We start from the raw sequence: 20,768 nt of genomic DNA, 5'->3' as shown, positions 1-20,768 counted from the left end.
AGTAGTTGTGTGTACAAATGTGCATGCCTCATTGAGTTGATTCAAGCGAGTTTTATTGTATGAGTGTGTGTGCATATATGCTGACAATATAGAAATTTGATCCAGAGTGTAAGTGTTTTTGGATTTCTGCCCAGATTTTCTGTCAGGGATGTTACATGATCCCTTAGTTCATTTTCAGACACACATTCATCACACAAACTATTGATCTAATAACTGGCCAGTGGCATCTGCCCTCTCCAATCAATGTCTGGCACTAAAGATCACGAGCCGTTCAGCTCAGCACATCAACATACCTGACAGACAAACAGGAAGGAGTGTGTGGCCTATCCCAGAATTCTCTAATAAACATCTCCAACACCTAGGTGGTACTTATTAATCTCTCAATTCTCACAGACTCTGATCTGGAGCTCAGCAGATAATTACCTCTCTGGAGATTGTCATGCAGTGTTTGGGAATTTGGACTCATGTATTTCTGGACCTCTCAGCTTCAAAAACATCACGATTTGGTCTCAGTAATCACAGAATGTTATGAAGTTATTTTAATCTAAATTAAATAAATACATAATGTTGTCTTTTTATGAATGGCCACTGCTGTGCTAAGAATTCCAGCGTGAAGAATTCAAAACACTGTTGCTCAATCCAAGTCAATGAAACGTTTACAGATGGGGAGGTAATCCATACGTTACATCCGGCATTTCCATTTCTCTTCATCATCAATACAAAAGCTCAACCAATTCACCAGGAAAAAAAAATCTATATTCCCATTAGAACTAATAATATCCACAGTTACAAAACAAAAACTCCTTTACAGTAACCCCAAAAAGTATTTTTATATAAAATTATAAATATTTAAATATTTTAAATGTGGATATTTTTCTACTTTTTACTTGTTGAACTTTTGATAGCATGTTCTTATCAAGTTTTTTATTTTTGTATCACATTTTCTTTAATGCATTTTTTGTATAATTGTATTATTTAATTTTATTATTGTGAAGTGCTTTGAGATGCTACTTTTTAAATGTGCTATAGAAAATAAAGTTGATTATTGTTATTATTATTATTATTATTATTACACAAAAGCATCTCATCATAAGGCTTTTATTAACCCACCAGAGTCCTTTATGATTGAAGGATGCACTTTTTTGGTCCTCAAAATCTTGACCCCCATTCACTGCATTATAAAGCTGAATTTTTTAATATAATTCTGAATGTATTCATCTGAAAGAAGAAAGTTATACATTATACACCTAAAATGGCTTGAGGGTGAGTAAATTATGGGGTCATTTTCACTCTGGCTGAACTATATTTTTTTAAGTGTCCAACTACAGGGGTCACTCTATATTAAACACAATTGCAGAAAAACAGCCACAAACCTGCTGGCTCTATGCTCTTTCTGTACTGGTCAAGGCTGGATAGTTGATTGGCACTCTCAAGGGATAGTTTGTTATTGAGGTAAAGAAAGAGTACAATCATAAGAAAGATGAACACACACATGCCAGACAGGAACCCCAGAGCCTCAGGAGACACTGTGAAAGAGAGAAAGAGAGAAAGAGAGAGAGATTTATTTATTACTCCAATAAGGTACATTGAAAATGAGACGGAATGAGACGGGTAGAAAAATTTCGGTGACTTTTTCATGACCTTTCTGATTTTAACTTAACATCTGATTCAAACCAAATTTGGTTGCTGTTATTTTATTATTTTCCTTTCCAGATCTGAAGATTCAAATTTGAAATCCATGTTTTCTTTGACAATGAGAACATATTAATATAGTTCAGTACTTTGACTTTTGAAGAAGATTTCTGCTTGATTTAGGATCCGTGAATCAATCACAGATCAGTTTCAGCAGCACTTAAAAATAAAGGGAAAGACATTAGTCTAGACATTACTGAGAGAAAGAGACCAGCCATGCAGAAACAGTGCAAGAAGAAATATTCACAGTGGGTGCAAAGGGTTTGACCTGACCACCTTTCTTCATTCATCAAAAACCACAGAGATTAAATAAATGTAACTATAAGAATATCTGCTATGTGGCAACATGTTTCAGGATGACAGAGGGAAATGACCCAGTTTCAGACAGTTGGTTTCCTACTTAGAGAAGAAATAAACTTACCAGCAATGATTTCTGCACTGAACTGTATTACAGCTCTGTGCAAAACACACTTTGTGCACACACACACACACACACACACACATTCAGTAAGAGTACTTGTATATTATTCACACAAATTATGCAATGTGATTCTGTCCCATCAGCCTCTCTGTCCCACAGGGTCTGACAAGAACAGAGTTAAATATTAAAAAGAGAAATCCTTCCATTTTAAATCCCTTTTTTGTTGTTGCCTGGAATTGAAACTAAAATCTATTTTATCTCTAGGGTGGCTGGCTAAAAAAAAAAAAAAAAAGAATTACAAGTTACCGTGAGCTATAAATGTGTTACTGGCAGAAATAAATAATAAATTAAAACCAATAAATTATACTACAGATTTATTAATGATAAGATTTAAATTTGAAATGTCTCCAAAGGCTAATTGGGTGAGATGAGGTCAAAAGTGATTATGCCAGTGCGAGTCAATATGCCAGAAGGGACAGAATCCATAATGTTCCATTCCAGAGAATGTTCCATGGAATGATCTTTGTTACATACCAGCAAATCTTAACCAGGGCAACAGAGTTCCTACACTCACTGATCCTGTTTAGCCAGTTAATTGCGTAATTTAGCTAGCTCCTTCTTTTTTTTGGCATGCAGGAGGATGTCACAGGACAAACAATGGCCAAATGCATGTTAAGTACCGTATAGTGAATCTGGTCTCTGTTGTTTGTTTAGCCAAGTAATGCGTACAACAAATTTGTGTGTCAGAGACGGTAATGTAGTGGGCTGATGGAAATCTGAAATCTAATTTTCATCCATGTTTGCCACACTGCTTCCTTACAACAAAGACACTAACATCCCTACTGCTTCTAAACAATTACACACTGCAGTTAAGATATCAATAGCATAAGAGAGCAATAAAAATAGGATAAATTATTATATAGCACTGGTGCATGACTTACAGATTTGCAACAAATAAACAACCACAAGGCTGATAAACATCCTAAAATATACAGTAACTGCTACTCAAAAAGTTTAAGAGACTTCATAAATTTCTAAGCCTGTTATTGAAAGCAGGTAATGAGAGAGTTAATTCAGTTTCTGAGGTGATTCTGGTCAAACACTTATAAAACAGCTCTCCTCCATCTGCTATTTTTATTAATGTTAATTGATTTACAGCCTGTGTGTTTCCTGATCAATGCAATGAAAACATTTCTCTGATAACCCACTTGCCTCCTCTTCCCCCTTATGTTTCTTCTTTCTGTTCGGTCATTTATATTATTATTTCTGGTTTGTGTTCTTTAATGTTCTATTTGAAATATACTTAGATCACTGTGAGGTACAAATAACCATCTTGCAAAAGGAAAAAAATCCATTCGTCAAAAGTCCTTCTGAGAGTCTTGCAATCAGGTGCCAATTTAGTCAGAAAGGCTTGAGTCACAGACATCAATAACAGGACAAAACTATCCACTGTACCGAGAGCTCCTCCTGTCAGTCTCCACACACTTTTTAGAAGAGAGGTGACAGGATACACTGACAGTATTCAGTATGGTTCAGTGCTCTGAGAAGGAACATTTACAAAAGGCTTTCCAAACCTACACAGTTCTAAAGGAACAGTTAACCCAAAAAAGAAAATGTCATTCCAAAACTGTGGACCACAGGAGGAATTCTTAAGGTAAAGCAGTTTGCTTTTTTCCATGCAATTAAAATGAATGGAGACCTTATTGCTTTAAATAATAATTAGTATATAAATGTAAATATTATATACAATACCATTCAAAAGTATGGAATTGTTCTTCAGTGTCACCTGATTCTTTTACGAATCATTCTAATATGCTGATTTGGTGTAAATGCCTTTAATGTGAATTAACTGATCAATTTAATGCATCCTTGCTGAGTGGTACTGGACATCACTGGACCTCTACTGGACCCCCTGGAGTTTGCTTTCAGGTCTGTTGATGAAGTGTTGATCATGGGATTGCACTTCATCCTGCAGTATCTGGACAAACCTGGGACTTATGTGAGGATCTTGTTTGTGGACTTGCGTTCGGTCTTCAACACCATCATCCCAACACTCCTCCGGTCCAAACTAAACCAGCTCTCTGTTCCTAGCTGTCAGTGGATCACCAGCATTCTGATACAGTGGATATAGAAAAAATCACCTCCCTTGATAATAATCTTTTTTTTTGCTTTACTGTCTAAGATGAAGACGGATACAGTTTTTGTTTTATACAGCTGTATTTACTCAGTGCAACTTATAACATCCAAGTGAAAGATATAACACCAACAACATGTCAGAAATTGTAAAAATATTTTTTAAAAATGTAAAAACTGAGTCCGTCTTCATTTAAGGTTGCAAAGCAACAAACTGATTATTTTAAAGAGAGGTGATTCGTTTCTATATACACTGTAGGCAACAGCTAGTGAGACTGGGGAAATTTATGTCAAACAACCACACCATCAGCACTGGCACCCCTCAGGGATGTGTTATCTCCCCACTGCTCTTCTCCTTACACCAATGACTGCACTTCTACTGTCCCCTTAGTCAAGCTCCTGAAGTTTTCAGATGACACTTCAGTCATCTGCCTCATCCAGGAACAGCTGGCTGTCTGGTGCAATATTAACAACCCACTCAAACTTCAAGAATTGCATGTATCTTGAGGAAAAGGGCTCAGAAAATCACTCTGGATCCCTCACACCCAAGCCTTCTTGAACTTTTGCCATCTGATCAGCACTACAGAGCACCGAACACCAGTACAGCCAGGCACAAGAAAAGTGTTTTTCTCCCAGCCAATCTACCTCATGAACAGTTAAATGCTGTCCCCAATGTGCAATAAAGCTATGTGCAATAATACTTATATTTATTTGATACCACCCACCTTAGTCCATCCCTACATTTTACTCTATACTAATCCATCTATAGCACAGCTGTATACATACAATTTCTTTCTATTTTTATTTATTTATATATCTATATATAGACATGTGTATTTTATTCATATTTTTTATTATTTCTGTGTTGTTGTCTCTGTGTACTGGAAGCTTCTGTCACAAAAAAAAATCATTGTATGTTTTTTTTTTTTTGTAATTTGTATAAATTCTTTTACATGATAATGTCAATAATAAACAATTTAGATTTTTCGGTGTACTATTCAAAATGATTTAAGAACTGTTCATAACAGTAACAATATGATTTAACAGTGTTTTATTAGACCAACATAAATTATTTTGACTACATAAATCCAGCTACAATACAACACAGTATCCTTTTAAGTCAGAGGAACTGCAAATCAATGGGGTGAAAAAAAACATAAATTGCTGCACAACTGTTGCACATCGCAGAACTGCATTTCTGATGTAAATCCAGGTCATTATCAGACAGAAAATCACCTGAGCCAGGACAGAATCTGGGCCAGAGAAAAACACAGCTGGACAGAACAGGTGCATCTGGAGTAAAGCAGGCCAGGGATGAGAAAAACTGAAAATGACACCAAATCTAACCCTTTAATACCCTAACAACAAACCCACAGTGACAACATCTACCATAAATAAATCCACCTCAAATAAATGTTTTGAACAATGCATACACTAGTTAGTTCTTTAATGACATATCAGAGATAGTTTGCGTGTAACAATGATTCAAATAACCGTATTTACCATTAATAATGGTAAACATTATTATCACACTATTATAGCAAGAAATTGCATTCTTCTTGGATATTGTTAAATGATTCTGTTGTCATAGAAACAGGTAAAGCATGTCAGGATTCTTAGCCACCTCTGAATTACAAAATACTTCAGACACAAACACTCACAAAAACATTGCACACTGTTGTAAACTCCCACATAACAGCAGACCACAAGTGCTCATAGATGCCCACATGCACGCCCTCAGTCATAACACCCTCACACACACACAAACACATAGACATGAGCTCTGTGTACACTCATAGAGAGATATAATGAAACACAAACATATATGACTGCTAAATGATGCTGCAAATACACACATAATGTCTAGTCGTACTTGAATAGAGAAGCAGGCAGCACCTCCATTACCAGATTTTATAGGCCTCATAAACAGCTCTGCTTTTGAAGAACATTAAAATATCATCAAGTGATGGGCCTGCAGGGTTTAACATTATTCTGTTTAATCTTAAAGTGTTTCCATTATAAAACGGTTTCATTTCTGCAGAGCAGTTCCTCTTTTTCTTCTTTCATGCCACATAAAGCATATAAACAGATTGTAAACACCAGCATCATTTGAATATGAAATGACAGCAAGATATTATTATGTGCAATACAATAATATCTATTTTGTAATATTATTGTAAAAAAAAAAAAAAAAAAAAAAAAAAAAAATTATATATATATATATATATACATATATATATATATATATATATATATATGTATGTATATGTATATATGGCATATATATGTATGTATATATATATATATATATATATATATATGTATATATATATATATATATATATATATATACTGTATATATATATATATATATATATATATATATATATATATATATATATATATATATATATACTGTATATATATATATACACAGTACAGACCAAAAGTTTGACACACCTTCTCATTCAAAGAGTTTTCTTTATTTTCTTGACTATGAAAATTGTAGATTCACACTGAAGGCATCAAAACTATTAATTAACACATGTGGAATTATATACATAACAAAAAAGTGTGAAACAACTGAAAATATGTCATATTGTAGGTTCTTCAAAGTAGCCACCTTTTGCTTTGATTACTGCTTTGCACACTCTTGGCATTCTCTTGATGAGCTTCAAGAGGTAGAAATGGTCTTGAAGGAGTTCCCCGAGAGATGCTTAGCACTTGTTGGCCCTTTTGCCTTCTGTCTGCGGTCCAGCTCACCCCTAAACTATCTCGATTGGGTTCAGGTCCGGTGACTGTGGAGGCCAGGTCATCTGGAGCAGCACCCCATCACTCTCCTTCTTGGTCAAATAGCCCTTGATGCCTTCGGTGTGACTCTACAATTTTCATAGTCATGAAAATAAAGAAAACTCTTTGAATGAGAAGGTGTGTCCAAACTTTTGGTCTGTACTGTATATATATATATATATATATATATATATATATATATATATATATATATATATATATATATATATATATATATTATACTGCATCATGCCAAAACTATAGGAACTCCAATAAATTGGTAAATCATTTATTTAACTGGTACATTTAAAAGAACTGATTCACCAAAATGAATCTGACTTCCCAAAACTTCATATCAGAGAAGGAGGACATTTTTTGATTTTCAAATTGTTGTAAAGCTGAAAACAACGATGGAGCAATTTGTCGTGCTATACTGCTACTAGTTGGAAAAAGTACAGTAGCTTGTCACTGCAGCTACTCTAAATCAACTAAACCACACCACTAAAAACTTTATTTAGGCTTGTAGCATCAAAACTTTACTCTGTTACTTTCCAACACTCATCACAGCTATGAAACTAGCATTAGCCGCAGCAGGATTGTCCTGTCAACAAACACCTAGGAGTTTGACTGACAGTGAACAGATGTTGCCTGAGGAGTGTCCAAACTAACACACAGGTGATGAATAACCCATCTTCTGAAAGTGTTCTTGGGCAGCCCAACTGTGAAATGATACAATTATATTATTTAAAAAAACATAATGGAATCTCCATTTATTTATCAAAAAATTCTGACAACACAGATGTGACCTTGGCATTTAGACCTGGATAGAAAAATCTTCTCTTTCACTAAAAACTAAATCGCTGGACACTGGTGTGAAGAGTCATGTCTAAATAGGGTAATCAGTACTGATGGGTTCAGCCTCAGGAACAGCTCCTGCAGAGACCCAGCACTCATCCGGTCCACCTGGACCACAAGACTTTATTACACTGGGACCACAGATCCTCACTAATGATGTTAAATCTGCCGAGACTGAGCTCTCACTAAACAAGCCAGCCAGAGGAAAACAAACAAGACAGCTGGACAAACCCCTCAGGAACTCAGGAACAGCAGGACTATCAAACAAAATGTTTAATGTCTTATCCACTGAAAGCCTTCAGTACATCTAGTTTCTCTCTCGTGCACAATAAAAATATTTATCATACAAATTGTCTTTTTTTAATACACACTTTAAATCTTCCTTCCTTCCTTGTCACAAGGGTAATTAAATAATCAATCAAACCACCACAATCATTCGGAGGATAATGGGCAAAAAGTTACAGTAGGTTTGACAACTTACGCATTTAGACAAGAGCATGAGCACAAAGACTGATGGTAAACACTGAATGAAAGCTCAAAACAACAGATACAAAAGGAAAGTGCACTGAAGATGAAATACTGACATATAAACAAATTTAGAAGAAAGACAGACATGGAAAGGCATAAGCGGTGATCAAAACAGTCTCTTTCAGTATGGAAAGCTTAAAAAAAAATCTGGGTTCAAAGCAGCAGTACAGCACAGATGGCAACTATTTTATGTTTAAACAGGCCGCTTACCTTTTCTGATGCAGATAAGCTCATGTACTCCACAATTCCGTTCTCCACCTGCAGAAACAAAGCAACATTATATGACAAACAATACACACATGCAACAACACATTAAACAGAGACACAAACTCACAGAAACAGACACACACTTAAAACTGATGCACATGAGATTTGAAGACTTTATCACATTGACAAAACAATGGGCATTAAGAAGCCATGGAATTAATTTCAAAGAAACAATGTTAACTTTGAGACAAGAGAACAATGTTTGTGTTGATAATTGACACCTTGAATCAGTGCTGTTATTTTCAATTAAAACTAAATTCAAGCAACTAAGCAATTTAAAATAGAATAGCTAATTCAAAATCAGTGGTGGATAAAGCCACACTTAAGTAAAAGTAGATATATCTTACCCCAAAATTTCTTTGGTAGAAAGTAAAGTCACCATTTAGAATATTACTTGAGGAAAAGTTTTAAAGTATGCGATATTTATTGTACTTTTTGTATCTATTCATTTAAAAGGTTGATTCATTCAGGAATTAAACATTTGACTGTTTTAATGAGTGAGTCACTGAATCATTCGTTCAAAAAAAACTGAATCATTCAAAAAGAAAACGCCGTCATATGTGTTGCTTCCTGCTTTTATACTGTTTACGGTTGCTCCGTGGTCCAAAACAGTTTGGAACTAATTTAATTGGCGAAATACAGCAAAAACAGGCATCTAAAATGTAACTTAATACTAACTTTATTAAACTTGTAAAAAATTTATATTACTTTTGTTATCATGCTGATATCTGGAGAAAAATTGGTGAAAAACGTGTGATATAGACTATATTCAATTATATAAATATAAAAGACATACAGAGGCATTGCCTTTTATCTTGAATAAGTATAAGTATATATTTATAATATAAACAGTGTTGGGAAGGTTACTTTGGAAATGTAATAGGTTACAGATTACAAGTTACCCTGTTTAAAATGTAATAGTAGTGTAACTTTTTCAATTACTTTATTAAAGTAATGTAACTAATTACTTTTGAGTACTTTTTGATTACTTTTCTAAATTTGTGAAAATTAAAGAATAATAAATAAAAGCATATACATCCACTTAAATACAGTTATCTAATAAGCATGTGACGTATTCTGTGTACTAAACTCATGAAACATTGGTGTTTTTTTTAAACTGCTGTCTCTGTATATGATGATAGTTTTCTCAAAATAAGTAAAATGCACATGAAGTGACACAGAGCAGTTCTAGAAATTATGTTTATGTGCTCGTGTACTCCTATATTGAGGCGGCAGAGGTTGAAAACACTGCGAGCTTCAGTAGGCCTATGTGTAGTAAATGAAACCATGTCTTTGCCATTAATTTACAGGAGGGGCGGACTGGGAAAAAAATTCAGACTGGAAAATTCAAACTCATACAAACAAATTCATGGACAAAACTATTATTTGTTTAAGGTTTAAATCTTTAATTTGGGGACATGCTAAATAATTAAAGGTTCTCTCCTGAACTGCACCTTCACTTCCATTTTTCTCTTCAGTCTCTTTATTTTGCCCTGTTATCCATCTCTCTCATGACTTTAATACTCAAGATTGAACAAAACTATACTTTACAATACAATTCTCTACAATACTACAATATCTTTATAGAAAAATCTTAATACTGTACACGAGTCATGTTTTTCCCTTACAAAATATTACCATGCTTTTATTAGCCTATATAAAAGTAAAATAACCTTTTTTTTTTGCAAATGGATTTGTATTTATTTTTAAATAAATACATTTGTAAAAAAGATTTTACATTTTTGGTTATCACAGTTAAACAATAGTAACCATTTTCTCTGGATTTATAGTTAAATATTAAAATGTTAATTTTTTTTAATAAGGGTTGTGTTGCTGTCTGTCGTAGCTCCCCCTAAACCTATAAAAAAATCGAAAAAATATTTTTTTTCAGCTAAATTACTAATGTAACATTACAACAGATAATAATGATGTCCTTTAATAGTATTTTGAGTGATGACTGATGAGCAACGTGCTGCTGCTTCCTAAAAACAAAGACAAAAAAGCATCTTTACAGATGAAACTGTCCTGGAACCCTGAACAGGAGTTCTACTTCTCTGCTCCAGCAGTCCACTCTATTCTCTCTCTCTCTCCCTCTCTCTCTCTCTCTCTCTCTCCCTCTCTCTCTCTCTCTCTCTCCCTCTCTCCCTCTCTCTCTCTCTCTCTCTCTCTCTCTCGCATTGATTACTCTGAGTCTGATCCAAACCGTTTGGCGGAGGCGCGGAGAGCGCGCAAGTCATGACTAACAATTCATGATTTATTAGAGATTTAATTATCAAATGGCGGATTCGCAAATGATCACTTTAGTACATTCGGCAGGCAATTATACAATAATGATATTAAATAGTGGGGCAAAATCGGCTGCCAGGCCACCGGGAATTGTCCCGGTTCTCCCGGTGTCCAGTCCGCGCCTGATTTCCACAGACACGCAGAATGTGCAAGTCATATATTGCATTTTTGGGGCTTTATATTCACAGACACTAGTCTATGTCATGTTTTGATTCAAGTGAACTGACCTACTTTTGATTTAGTCATCCAAAATGTGGCATATTCCGTCCGCGTTAGGCATTTCGTTTTTATGACTGGATTCTACGAACCAGACTGTACTTCCGCATCCCAGAAATTATTAGGGCGGTATGTCTCAGAAAAGTCAGTGCAATTTGGGAAAGAAATCAGTTAAATCTGTATGTGGATGTGTGTAAATATTCAAATGTAATCCCCTTTGTAATCGTAAAAAAATTCATGAGTAACTGTAATTTAATTACTCATGTTTTCTTAGTACCTGTAACTAATTACAGTTACAATAATTTTGTAATTAAATTACGTAACGCCGTTACATGTAACTAGTTACTCCCCAACACTGCATATAAATATAATAAAACTAATAATATAAAAGCTAAACATTATAATAAAACTCTTTACACTGAGGGCCGTTTACACTGACTGTTTTAATATCGTAATACTTACAGCATTTAAAAAATGTTCAGTATGCTCAAATAGCACAACAAATTTTGGTATCAGCCTTCTCAGACAACCTTCCAGTGTGCCAGTATCTAACTTTAGCAAGAATAACCTACTGTAAGTCTTTAATCTACGCCCTGCTAAATAACCTTTCAAAGATAAAGAATTCAAACAGGAATCTCTGCGCAGTTAAAACTCAAGCATCACCTCAGTAGAACGGCTCACTTTACACATTGCAGCCGTGCTCGGGTGTTTGCTGCGACGGTTCATGTCAGAAATGTCTTTAAAGCTGAAACCCACACTCATGCATTAGAAAGCAGCCAAAAGGAGTTTCCATTATGTACAGCGTAAGACTAGCCCATGATGGTCTGCATAAGATGTTAGTAGGCAGTTGACAGTGGTTGGATTTAAACCTTGGACTAAGTGTAGTGATACCCCACACCAGAGCTAAGCATTCAGTTTAAACATGGGGTAAAATATCTGGACTCTGTCTGTGTGATGAGAGTTAATAATGACGAACACAAATGATGTTGACAAATATGATATAGTAAGTTGGTGAAACATTGTTTGCAGTCAGTGTGATTTTTTGTTTTTCAGAAATTCATAAAGAAAGACATTTATTTAGCAATGAAATAGATTACATCAGATTGAAAAAAAAACAGAAAAGGCTTTTACAATGTTATTTTGAACTTTCTATTAATCAAAGAATCTTGAAGAAAATGTATCAGTTTATTAGGCAGCACAACTGTTGAGCATTTAAATTAATATGAAATATTTTTTGGGAAACAAATAAGCATATTGAATGATTTAAAATATACAAAAAAGAAAACAGTACTGTACATTTAAATTCGTAACAATATTTCATATATTTTTTCTGTAATTTTTTTTATCATAAAATGCAGTCTCTGTGAGCATAAGAGAGTTTATATTTAAACAGTAACAATATAATAATATTTATATTTTCAAAAATGTAAAATAAAAGAATAATATTATTACTGTGATTACTGGATGACATTGCCCTTTGTTACTCAAACCTTCATAGACAAAATTGATCCATTTGAACCTATTTTAATTCAAATGCTCCTCAAACTAACAGTGAACAACAGACTGTATGGTACTTCAGGTTGAGAACCCTTGGAGTCCTGAATGAGCATCTCTGCACTGCCAAGAGCTTTATTTAACCCAGTGTTCAACTGCAAAGAGGTCGTTTTGCTTTTCTATACTTCTCTTTTGAAGTATTCAGTCTTTTGCACATTCAGTGGAATTATTTAGTGACCTTAAAAAAAATCTACTCAAGTATATCTGTATAGTGCTTCACAATGTAAAGTGTTTTAAAGCAGATTTACAGAAACTGTGAATCTTTTCAGTGTTACAATTGAGTAATAGCTTGTTATTTTTGCATTAAATATGATAACAGTTGAAGAAAGGGGGACTTTGATGCTGGCTGAGCGTTGGCCTTTATCCTGTGGGGGGTTGTAATTTCAGGTTGTTTGTGAGAAGGTGATTAAAGGTCATTCTGGAGGAGAGAGATGGAAGCAGCCAAGGATGTCAGTTTATGCATTCTTAATGTGTGCTGTCAACCTGTAACCCAACTGAAACCCTAGACATCTGTTTAATAAAGAGTCTATTCATGCTAGAATTACATCTAAGACCAAATTTCACAATGTGCATCTTTCCATGGTAATGAAGCATGATCACTGCTCAATGACTGATCTGCATTACCTACAGTGATGTAAAAAGTAAAAGACTTTAAAGGGGTCAAATGATGCGATTTCAGGTTTTGAGTGTTGCAAGCTTTTGTTGCATAAAGATGCTCGTCCACGCCCTCCTAAACGCCTTATTTTAACACATCCCCACATGTCTATGTCACTGTTTGGGAAGATTTACATAACACCGCCCAAATGTTCACGCAAAGAAAGAAGGCATAACTTTTATTCTCGCTGTAGTATTGTTGTTGCCGCTGCCATGTTGTGATGATCACAAATGCAGACATGGAGAGAGAGAGAGAGAGAGAGAGAGAGAGAGAGAGAGAGAGAGAGAGAGAGAGAGAGAGAGAGAGAGAGAGACAGAGAGAGAGAGAGAGAGAGAAAGATCTTTATAAGAGCTATACTGACATGGTCTTTTGTCACACAGCCAGTGTGGTTTCAGAGCCATATGGTGTAGAGAGCAGATTAAAATCAAATTAAGATCTAACAGCTCTGCTAAATATGCAGTAACAGTCAAGTTGAACTGAAGTTGAACTCACATAATTTGAGATATCCTAGCAAGGGTTCCTGTTTCAATCCCTTCATCTGCAGTTTATAGATTCAGCACATTGTTTAGGGACCATCTAAAGCACATTGCACATAATATGGCACAGATATCTGAACATTGATTTATTACTTTTCACTGGATATTTGGACTTCAAGGTTTAAATTATACATTTAAGATTTATACCTGATAATGTTAACTGAAAAGCTAAGATTTTTTTTTTTAAACTAATAAGTTAAAGAGCCTTTTCCCCATCTGACTGGAACGTTCATGGTCAGAATAAACTGCAAAGTCGACCATTTAGTCAGAATCTCTAAGGCCTCTGGTTCATCTCAAAGGATTCTTCTATGGAGGTCAGTTTTGATCCAGTCTTGAGGAAAACTGTTTGATTGATGCCAAGTCTGTAAATAAAGTAAGTAACTAAGCCAAGGTGAGGTTGCAGGGCCAAACCCTAAGTACATCTTTTCTCTCTCTTTCTTTCATGCATCTCCCCTTCTTAGACAGGGTTGTTTTGTATTTATAGAAGCCCGTCCCAGTTTTATACAGGTATTTCCCTCTATTTAGTGTTTAAACCCTAGAATGAGGAAAAACGAAAGAGAGAGAAAGGGAAAAGAAGTGCCCTTGGATCTGGAGATCACGCTTTGTGAAGTAAAGTCATGTCAAACTTTGCAAAGCACCATGGATCCACCAAAGGACATGGACATGGTATAGCATAATAAATCAATTCATATTGACAAAATTATTTGCATTAAACTACAAGATATACACAATTTGTTTTCAGAAATTTCAGAATAATACAGATGTTGTAATACAATTTATGAAATGTTATGAAATGCCAAAAGTGAAGAAGTAAACAGAACAAAGTTCTTTTCATTCAAGAAGTGTTACTTCAGTATTCTCTACTAATATTTTCCCATCATAATACATTTAAAAATGTGTCCCAAGGATCACAGGTTGGTGCAGTTTGTTAGCTCAGTAAGAGAATTAAGTACATGAGTACTATAAATACTCACACAAATATATAACTAAATACTGGTACTAACTAGAAACTTAAATACTAACACAGACCTCCATACCAATTCATACTATAGTCCAGGGTAGAAATCCAAGTATACTTCGTATACCACTGTATCTGCATCATTCTATCTATATGTAGAATCTTTCCTGCCTGGGTTTAACAGTTCCAAATTTTGTCTATGCTATTTTCACCATCTCTCACTCTCTTTAAAAACAGCATCTTATCCTCACAGACTGACAGATTTACACACAAATCCGCTTTGGCTTCAAAAACAACAGCACACCGAAGCAACTCACCAGAGGGGGTTTAGAGAAAATGCCACTGAGGAACAGAAAAACCTGTGATTTCCCAGTATCCCATTATGGGGTTGATGACTGACAACTGAAGCTTTTTTGAAAGTAGTCTTTTAAATGTGTTTGTGGGTTATTTCCTTGGTCTGGCAGAGGCATTTTATGCATTACTCTTAGTTATATGATAGGGATGAGTGTGTACAGTATATGGGTGTTGTTTCATCTGTAGCCACAGCTATAACATGTTTCTCTATTTAAATTAGATTTAGTTTATTTTAAATAATTTTTTACCACCGAGAAGTCCAACAGCAGATGAAATTTACATTTTTATTCAACTTTGATAAAAAGGGTGGGGGGACCTGTATATTTCATACTGTGAATTCTGACTAGAAAAACGCAACACTGGAGCAACTGCTGAAAGGTGATGCCATAAATGAAAATTGAATACATAACATCACTACTACCAGAATAACTGAATAATACCAAAAGAAACATGGAAAGGGAGAGACTGGACAAACTTAATGCCATAGAACCTCACAATACTCAATACCATATTTTTATTTATTTATTTATTTGTACTCCGCACCAAAAATGAAGCAGAGCCCATTATATACTAAATTAAGAATAAATTCACCTCTGACATTAATACCAAACCCTAAATTTTCACAACTAATAACAGAGTGATCATCACATGTAAGTTTGGATTTGTGTGTGTGTGTTTCAATAAAGGCAAAAGTCTATTGATTCTGTGAATGTGATGCTACGTACATTATTTCCAGGGTTTACAGAGTGTTGCATGTGTGGTGAACAGGCTGAGCCCTTATTATCAATGGTTTAAGAAAAGAATAATCTTTGACATACCTTTTCAAGACAGAAAATCATTTATAGAAACCATTTTAAATGCAACTAAAGACTTGTTTTAGGCCATTTACATGCTATTAATCATCTTCAAATCTGGCAAAAGTAAATGCTTGGTGAAAAATTTGCTAAACACCTGCACATTGGAATGATGAGGGCTGAGTGTTGAATAGCGTGATTTAATATGAACCAACTCCATCAGGCAACAGTTTAAACCTCTGCCAACTCCATTAAAGAATCATTAGAGCTTGATTCATAGGGACGATTAGCACCCTTGCAAAACACACTCTCCAAAGTGATCACAGCTTTCAAAGAAAGATATTAGAAACTGCCATAAGCATATGGGTCATCTGTGCTTTTGTCTGGCACTTTTCCTGTTTTGATTTAATCTGAAGCAAAACGCGACAGTAAAGAGAAAAATCACTCAATAGCATTGGCTGAGAAATTCACTATTTTAGCTAAAGCGATTATCCAAAGTGACTTTCATTTTAAGTGTCTTGAGCCAAACTTATGCTGGTAGTGAGGGAAACAGGTATATTTACCTCAAAGGGAATTAATTATGATATTTCTAGGGAATTTGGACAGAATCACTGTTTTACTGCTGATCAACTGAATTGGCCAACGGTCAGTTGAATGGGTCATATAACATTGGATATTGGATATGAATCTCCAAAGTATAGTGAAAACATTTATTAGCACATCAACAAGATCAGCAGGTAAAAACAATAACTTGTAAGAACAAAACACAAGATATTTCTCTTTTCAATATAAATAAGACTTTATTGGACAAAACTAAACTAATCTGACACAAACACATGTACTCACACATTCACACAACTTGCAGAAAGAGAGTAATTGAGGAAAGGATTAGTTTAAGAAATGTGAAATCCCAAGTTTACAGCAATATACGTAGTTTCTTAGACCTGAACAACCATCAATCATTTGATTAAGTTTTGCATTGAGTTCCTCAATGAGGCTATTAAACTTTATATTAAATGCTCCAGTTGAGCTAGAATCTGGAGGTTTACTTGTGTTGCCTTTATCATGATTTTCATTGTGGCGTCATTGCAGAAATGGGTTTAATTCACTGGAGGTCTAAAAATAAGAGTTTAACGAGACTAGATGGCTTATCTCTTGTAGAGAAGCAGCTGACATGCAAGCTAGAGCATGCTGGGAAAGTGCTTGAAGAACTTGAAGGCAAAAAAGCCGTGAACTTGAAGGCAAAATTTGTTTGTGTCCTGAGCTTTTAAAGTCAGCCATTAGATGCATCCCAAATGGTGTCTTTACCAGTTAGACATTTTCTTAGTTTGAGGTGTTACTACATTTCTCCTCCTAATACGTAAATCACATTGCAGAGTGTAATTTAGACAATGGTTTCTATAGCAAGAATCTGATACATTTTACAAAGAATTGATTGATAGAAAAATTTCAAGTAAGACTTTTCACACACATGCATACAAAACTCGAATATAATACTATAAACTATTCATTAGTTATTCAAAAGGGCATACACAATTAATGATTAGAACATCATAGTCAAATGTGTGGTTTATGGAATTATGCAATGGAATGATACATGTTCATAAGTCTTTTTAGCACCATTTTGATGCATATATATATATATATATATATATATATATATATATATATATATATATACAGTACAGACCAAAAGTTTGGACACACCTTCTCATTCAAAGAGTTTTCTTTATTTTCATGACTAGGAAAATTGTAGATTCACACTGAAGGCATCAAAACTATGAATTAACACATGTGGAATTATATACATAACAAAAAAGTGTGAAACAACTGAAAATATTTCATATTCTAGGTTCTTCAAAGTAGCCACCTTTTGCTTTGATTACTGCTTTGCACACTCTTGGCATTCTCTTGATGAGCTTCAAGAGGTAGTCACCTGAAATGGTCTTGAAGGAGTTCCCCGAGAGATGCTTAGCACTTGTTGGCTCTTTTGCCTTCTGTCTGCGGTCCAGCTCACCCCTAAACCATCTCGATTGGGTTCAGGTCCGGTGACTGTGGAGGCCAGGTCATCTGGCGCAGCACCCCATCACTCTCCTTCTTGGTCAAATAGCCCTTGATGCCTTCAGTGTGACTCTACAATTTTCATAGTCATGAAAATAAAGAAAACTCTTTGAATGAGAAGGTGTGTCCAAACTTTTGGTCTGTACTATATTTATATATATATGTGTGTGTGTGTGTGTGTGTGTTTGTGTAAAAGACAGTGATTCTGTGAATGTAAGGATGTAGAAAAATAAAGGAAGTCTTAACCTTAAGTCTTAAGTCTTAAATAAGTGTTCTTCGTTTTAAGCTGCAAGCTGTTCAAAGCGGTTAGTTAGTTAGTTAGACTTGGGGTGCCAGAATCTTGGGCAGATTTATGGTCAACATCTTTTTATCTTGGGCCTCTGTGGAATTTGACTCTTTGTGTTGTTTCAGCACTATTCTGATCGAATCTTAAATTGTCGGGATCGCTCTGATATCCTAGATGGTTCAGGATTGCTCATATACAGTCTAATAGCACTGCGACTTTCCACTGTTTATATCACTCTGTTTGTCCTTTTCTGTGTCCATTAGTAGTGTGGTTACAGCATTACGCCAAATGACTCTCTCATCTTTATGAATGAATAAATGAGGCATTCACATAGTGCTTTTATTATGTAGTACTGTAGACCCAAAGCACTATACAATCATGTCAGGGGTCTCTCCTCACCTCCTCTCTTTATTATGAGAGACCATTTATTATTAACCCAACAATTGATTAGTTCAGAAAAACCAACTCATTCATGAACAAAACAAATACTGTAACTGACATTATAATTGTGCTATTGAATCACTCACTCAACTGATTTGTTCAAACACACCAGAAACAAAGCAGGCAAGAGTCTCTTTGAATGAGACACACAATGATTATTTCTGGCTTTGTTTGGACATAATTTAATTTGTGTAACACAAAATTATGAGTTGTATTTATTACCGATTACTTATTAAAACTTAATTAATTAATTCATTGATCAAACTAAACATAGAAGTTACTCATTAACTTATTACACTGTTGTATAAAAGCAATGTTGGTCCAAATATCAAAACTATGTTTCTTTGCACAATTTTATCTCTTTCAGTTTTGTAGTGTTGGGTTGAGAGTTCCACTATCAGTTATATGTAACTGTTTTGACTAACTGTGACCCAGACTGACAGCCAGACAGCGAAAAGACAACTTTACCCTAGAGAGTCTCTCTCTCTCTCTCTCTCTCTCTTCTGCACACACATTACCTGTCTGACACATAACGCCGCAATTAACAGTTTGGCCCTCTAAGGGAGATCATATTCACTACAGTCTACATTTCTCACCCTTTCTTTCTTACTCACTCACTCTCTCTCTTTCTCATCCTCTAAGGAGAGAGAGAGAGAAGCAATTGAAGTCAAGACACATAAAAGCTAATGGGTATTTGCAAAAAAATCTTAAAATCTGCACTAAATCTGAAGTCCCAAACCAATTGGAATATTATGATAGCTGGCATACGCCTCCTCTCTACAAACTCCTCCAGGATGCTTACAGTCCTGTGAAGAGTTTTAAATCAGATACCAAGAACAGAAATTAAAATAACACTGATTAAAGTCCATTTGTTTTCATGGACACAATTTAATCTTTTAATCTGCGAGTGGCTTTAACTAATCCAACTAATGGGAAAACAGTAGAAAAAAAAGGAAAAGAAACTCATTTAAGATTCTTGGTTGCTTTCTTTTTCACAAGCACCCAGTAGACTAACACTACACAGCAACTACGGCCCTGCACCTTTACTCTCTGGAGTCCTCTGCTGCTGTTGGGTGAGGGAATGGGGCTCTGTGTGTGATTTGGTGACTGGAATCTGCTGGGACTTCATCTACTTCACACTCTTCATTCAGACTTTGTATTGGATCAGGTTTATGTTCTGTCTGCACTGATCTGAGTCATGAAAACAGACTCTGCAGAAGTCAGACTCTTGAGAACTACACCACAGCTGATGCAGCTAATTTCATGTACAAAATGCCCCTAAAGACTGTGTGTGGGTTTGCATGTAAATGTTAGTCTAGAGGCAAAGAACAGGCAAGTCTTATCAGTTTTTAAATTTGCATTATTTTTGATTAATTCAAACAGTGTTGCAAAATGTGAAACATTTGATGTGAAACCAAAAATGCTAATCATAACGTGTACTTCATTTTCAGAAATCCAGTGTGTGATATTCTCTTTGGGATAAACCACAGTTGGCCAAGGGAAGAAATCAACATCCCATGGGCAGCAGGAAAGAACCAGAAAAGAAAGAGAGAAAGAGAGAGAAATTAAAGATATTAAACAGTCTGTTTGGAATTAGAGATTTATTCAGCATTATAACCATTCAAACGTGCACCCTCAAAAATTTGAGCCAAGTTCATTTTGAATGCAATGCAAGTTTTATTTTGAATAAAACTATGCTACTGCCCAACACTTCAATTAAGATAAATGATTACTACAGATAAAAAAGTATATATAAATGCATGTCCAAAACTTTACCCCGAAGAACTTTTGACAGTGTCTTGCCACAGTTGAATAAATTAAATGAAAAATGACCACAGCTGATCACAGGTGAAAGTCAAATGGCTTTGAGAATGTGATTAGCTACACCTGATTGAGTTTAAAGTCATTTTAGAAGAGGGTGAAGCTTTTTCCAACTCAGTG

At 35.0% G+C, this 20,768-nt stretch overlaps 1 protein-coding gene across 1 annotated transcript in view; it reads right to left on the bottom strand.

The window, feature by feature from the left end:
- LOC132110303 (synaptotagmin-14-like) overlaps positions 1-19,956 on the bottom strand; it is a 31,701-nt gene extending 11,745 nt beyond the window's left edge. The window contains exons 1-3 of the mRNA XM_059516869.1: positions 19,875-19,956; positions 8,630-8,677; positions 1,374-1,526 (exon numbers count right to left, since the gene is read on the bottom strand). Of these exons, the coding sequence (XP_059372852.1) occupies positions 1,374-1,526; positions 8,630-8,677; positions 19,875-19,956 (283 nt within the window). The remainder of the gene's footprint in view (positions 1-1,373; positions 1,527-8,629; positions 8,678-19,874) is intronic.
- Positions 19,957-20,768: the final 812 nt, after the last annotated feature.

The sequence above is a fragment of the Carassius carassius genome, chromosome 30 (assembly GCF_963082965.1).
Source record: "Carassius carassius chromosome 30, fCarCar2.1, whole genome shotgun sequence".
NCBI classification, from domain to species: domain Eukaryota; kingdom Metazoa; phylum Chordata; class Actinopteri; order Cypriniformes; family Cyprinidae; genus Carassius; species Carassius carassius.
The sequence above is the reverse complement of the archived record's forward strand: the minus strand, read 5'-3'. Positions and strand labels throughout refer to the sequence as shown.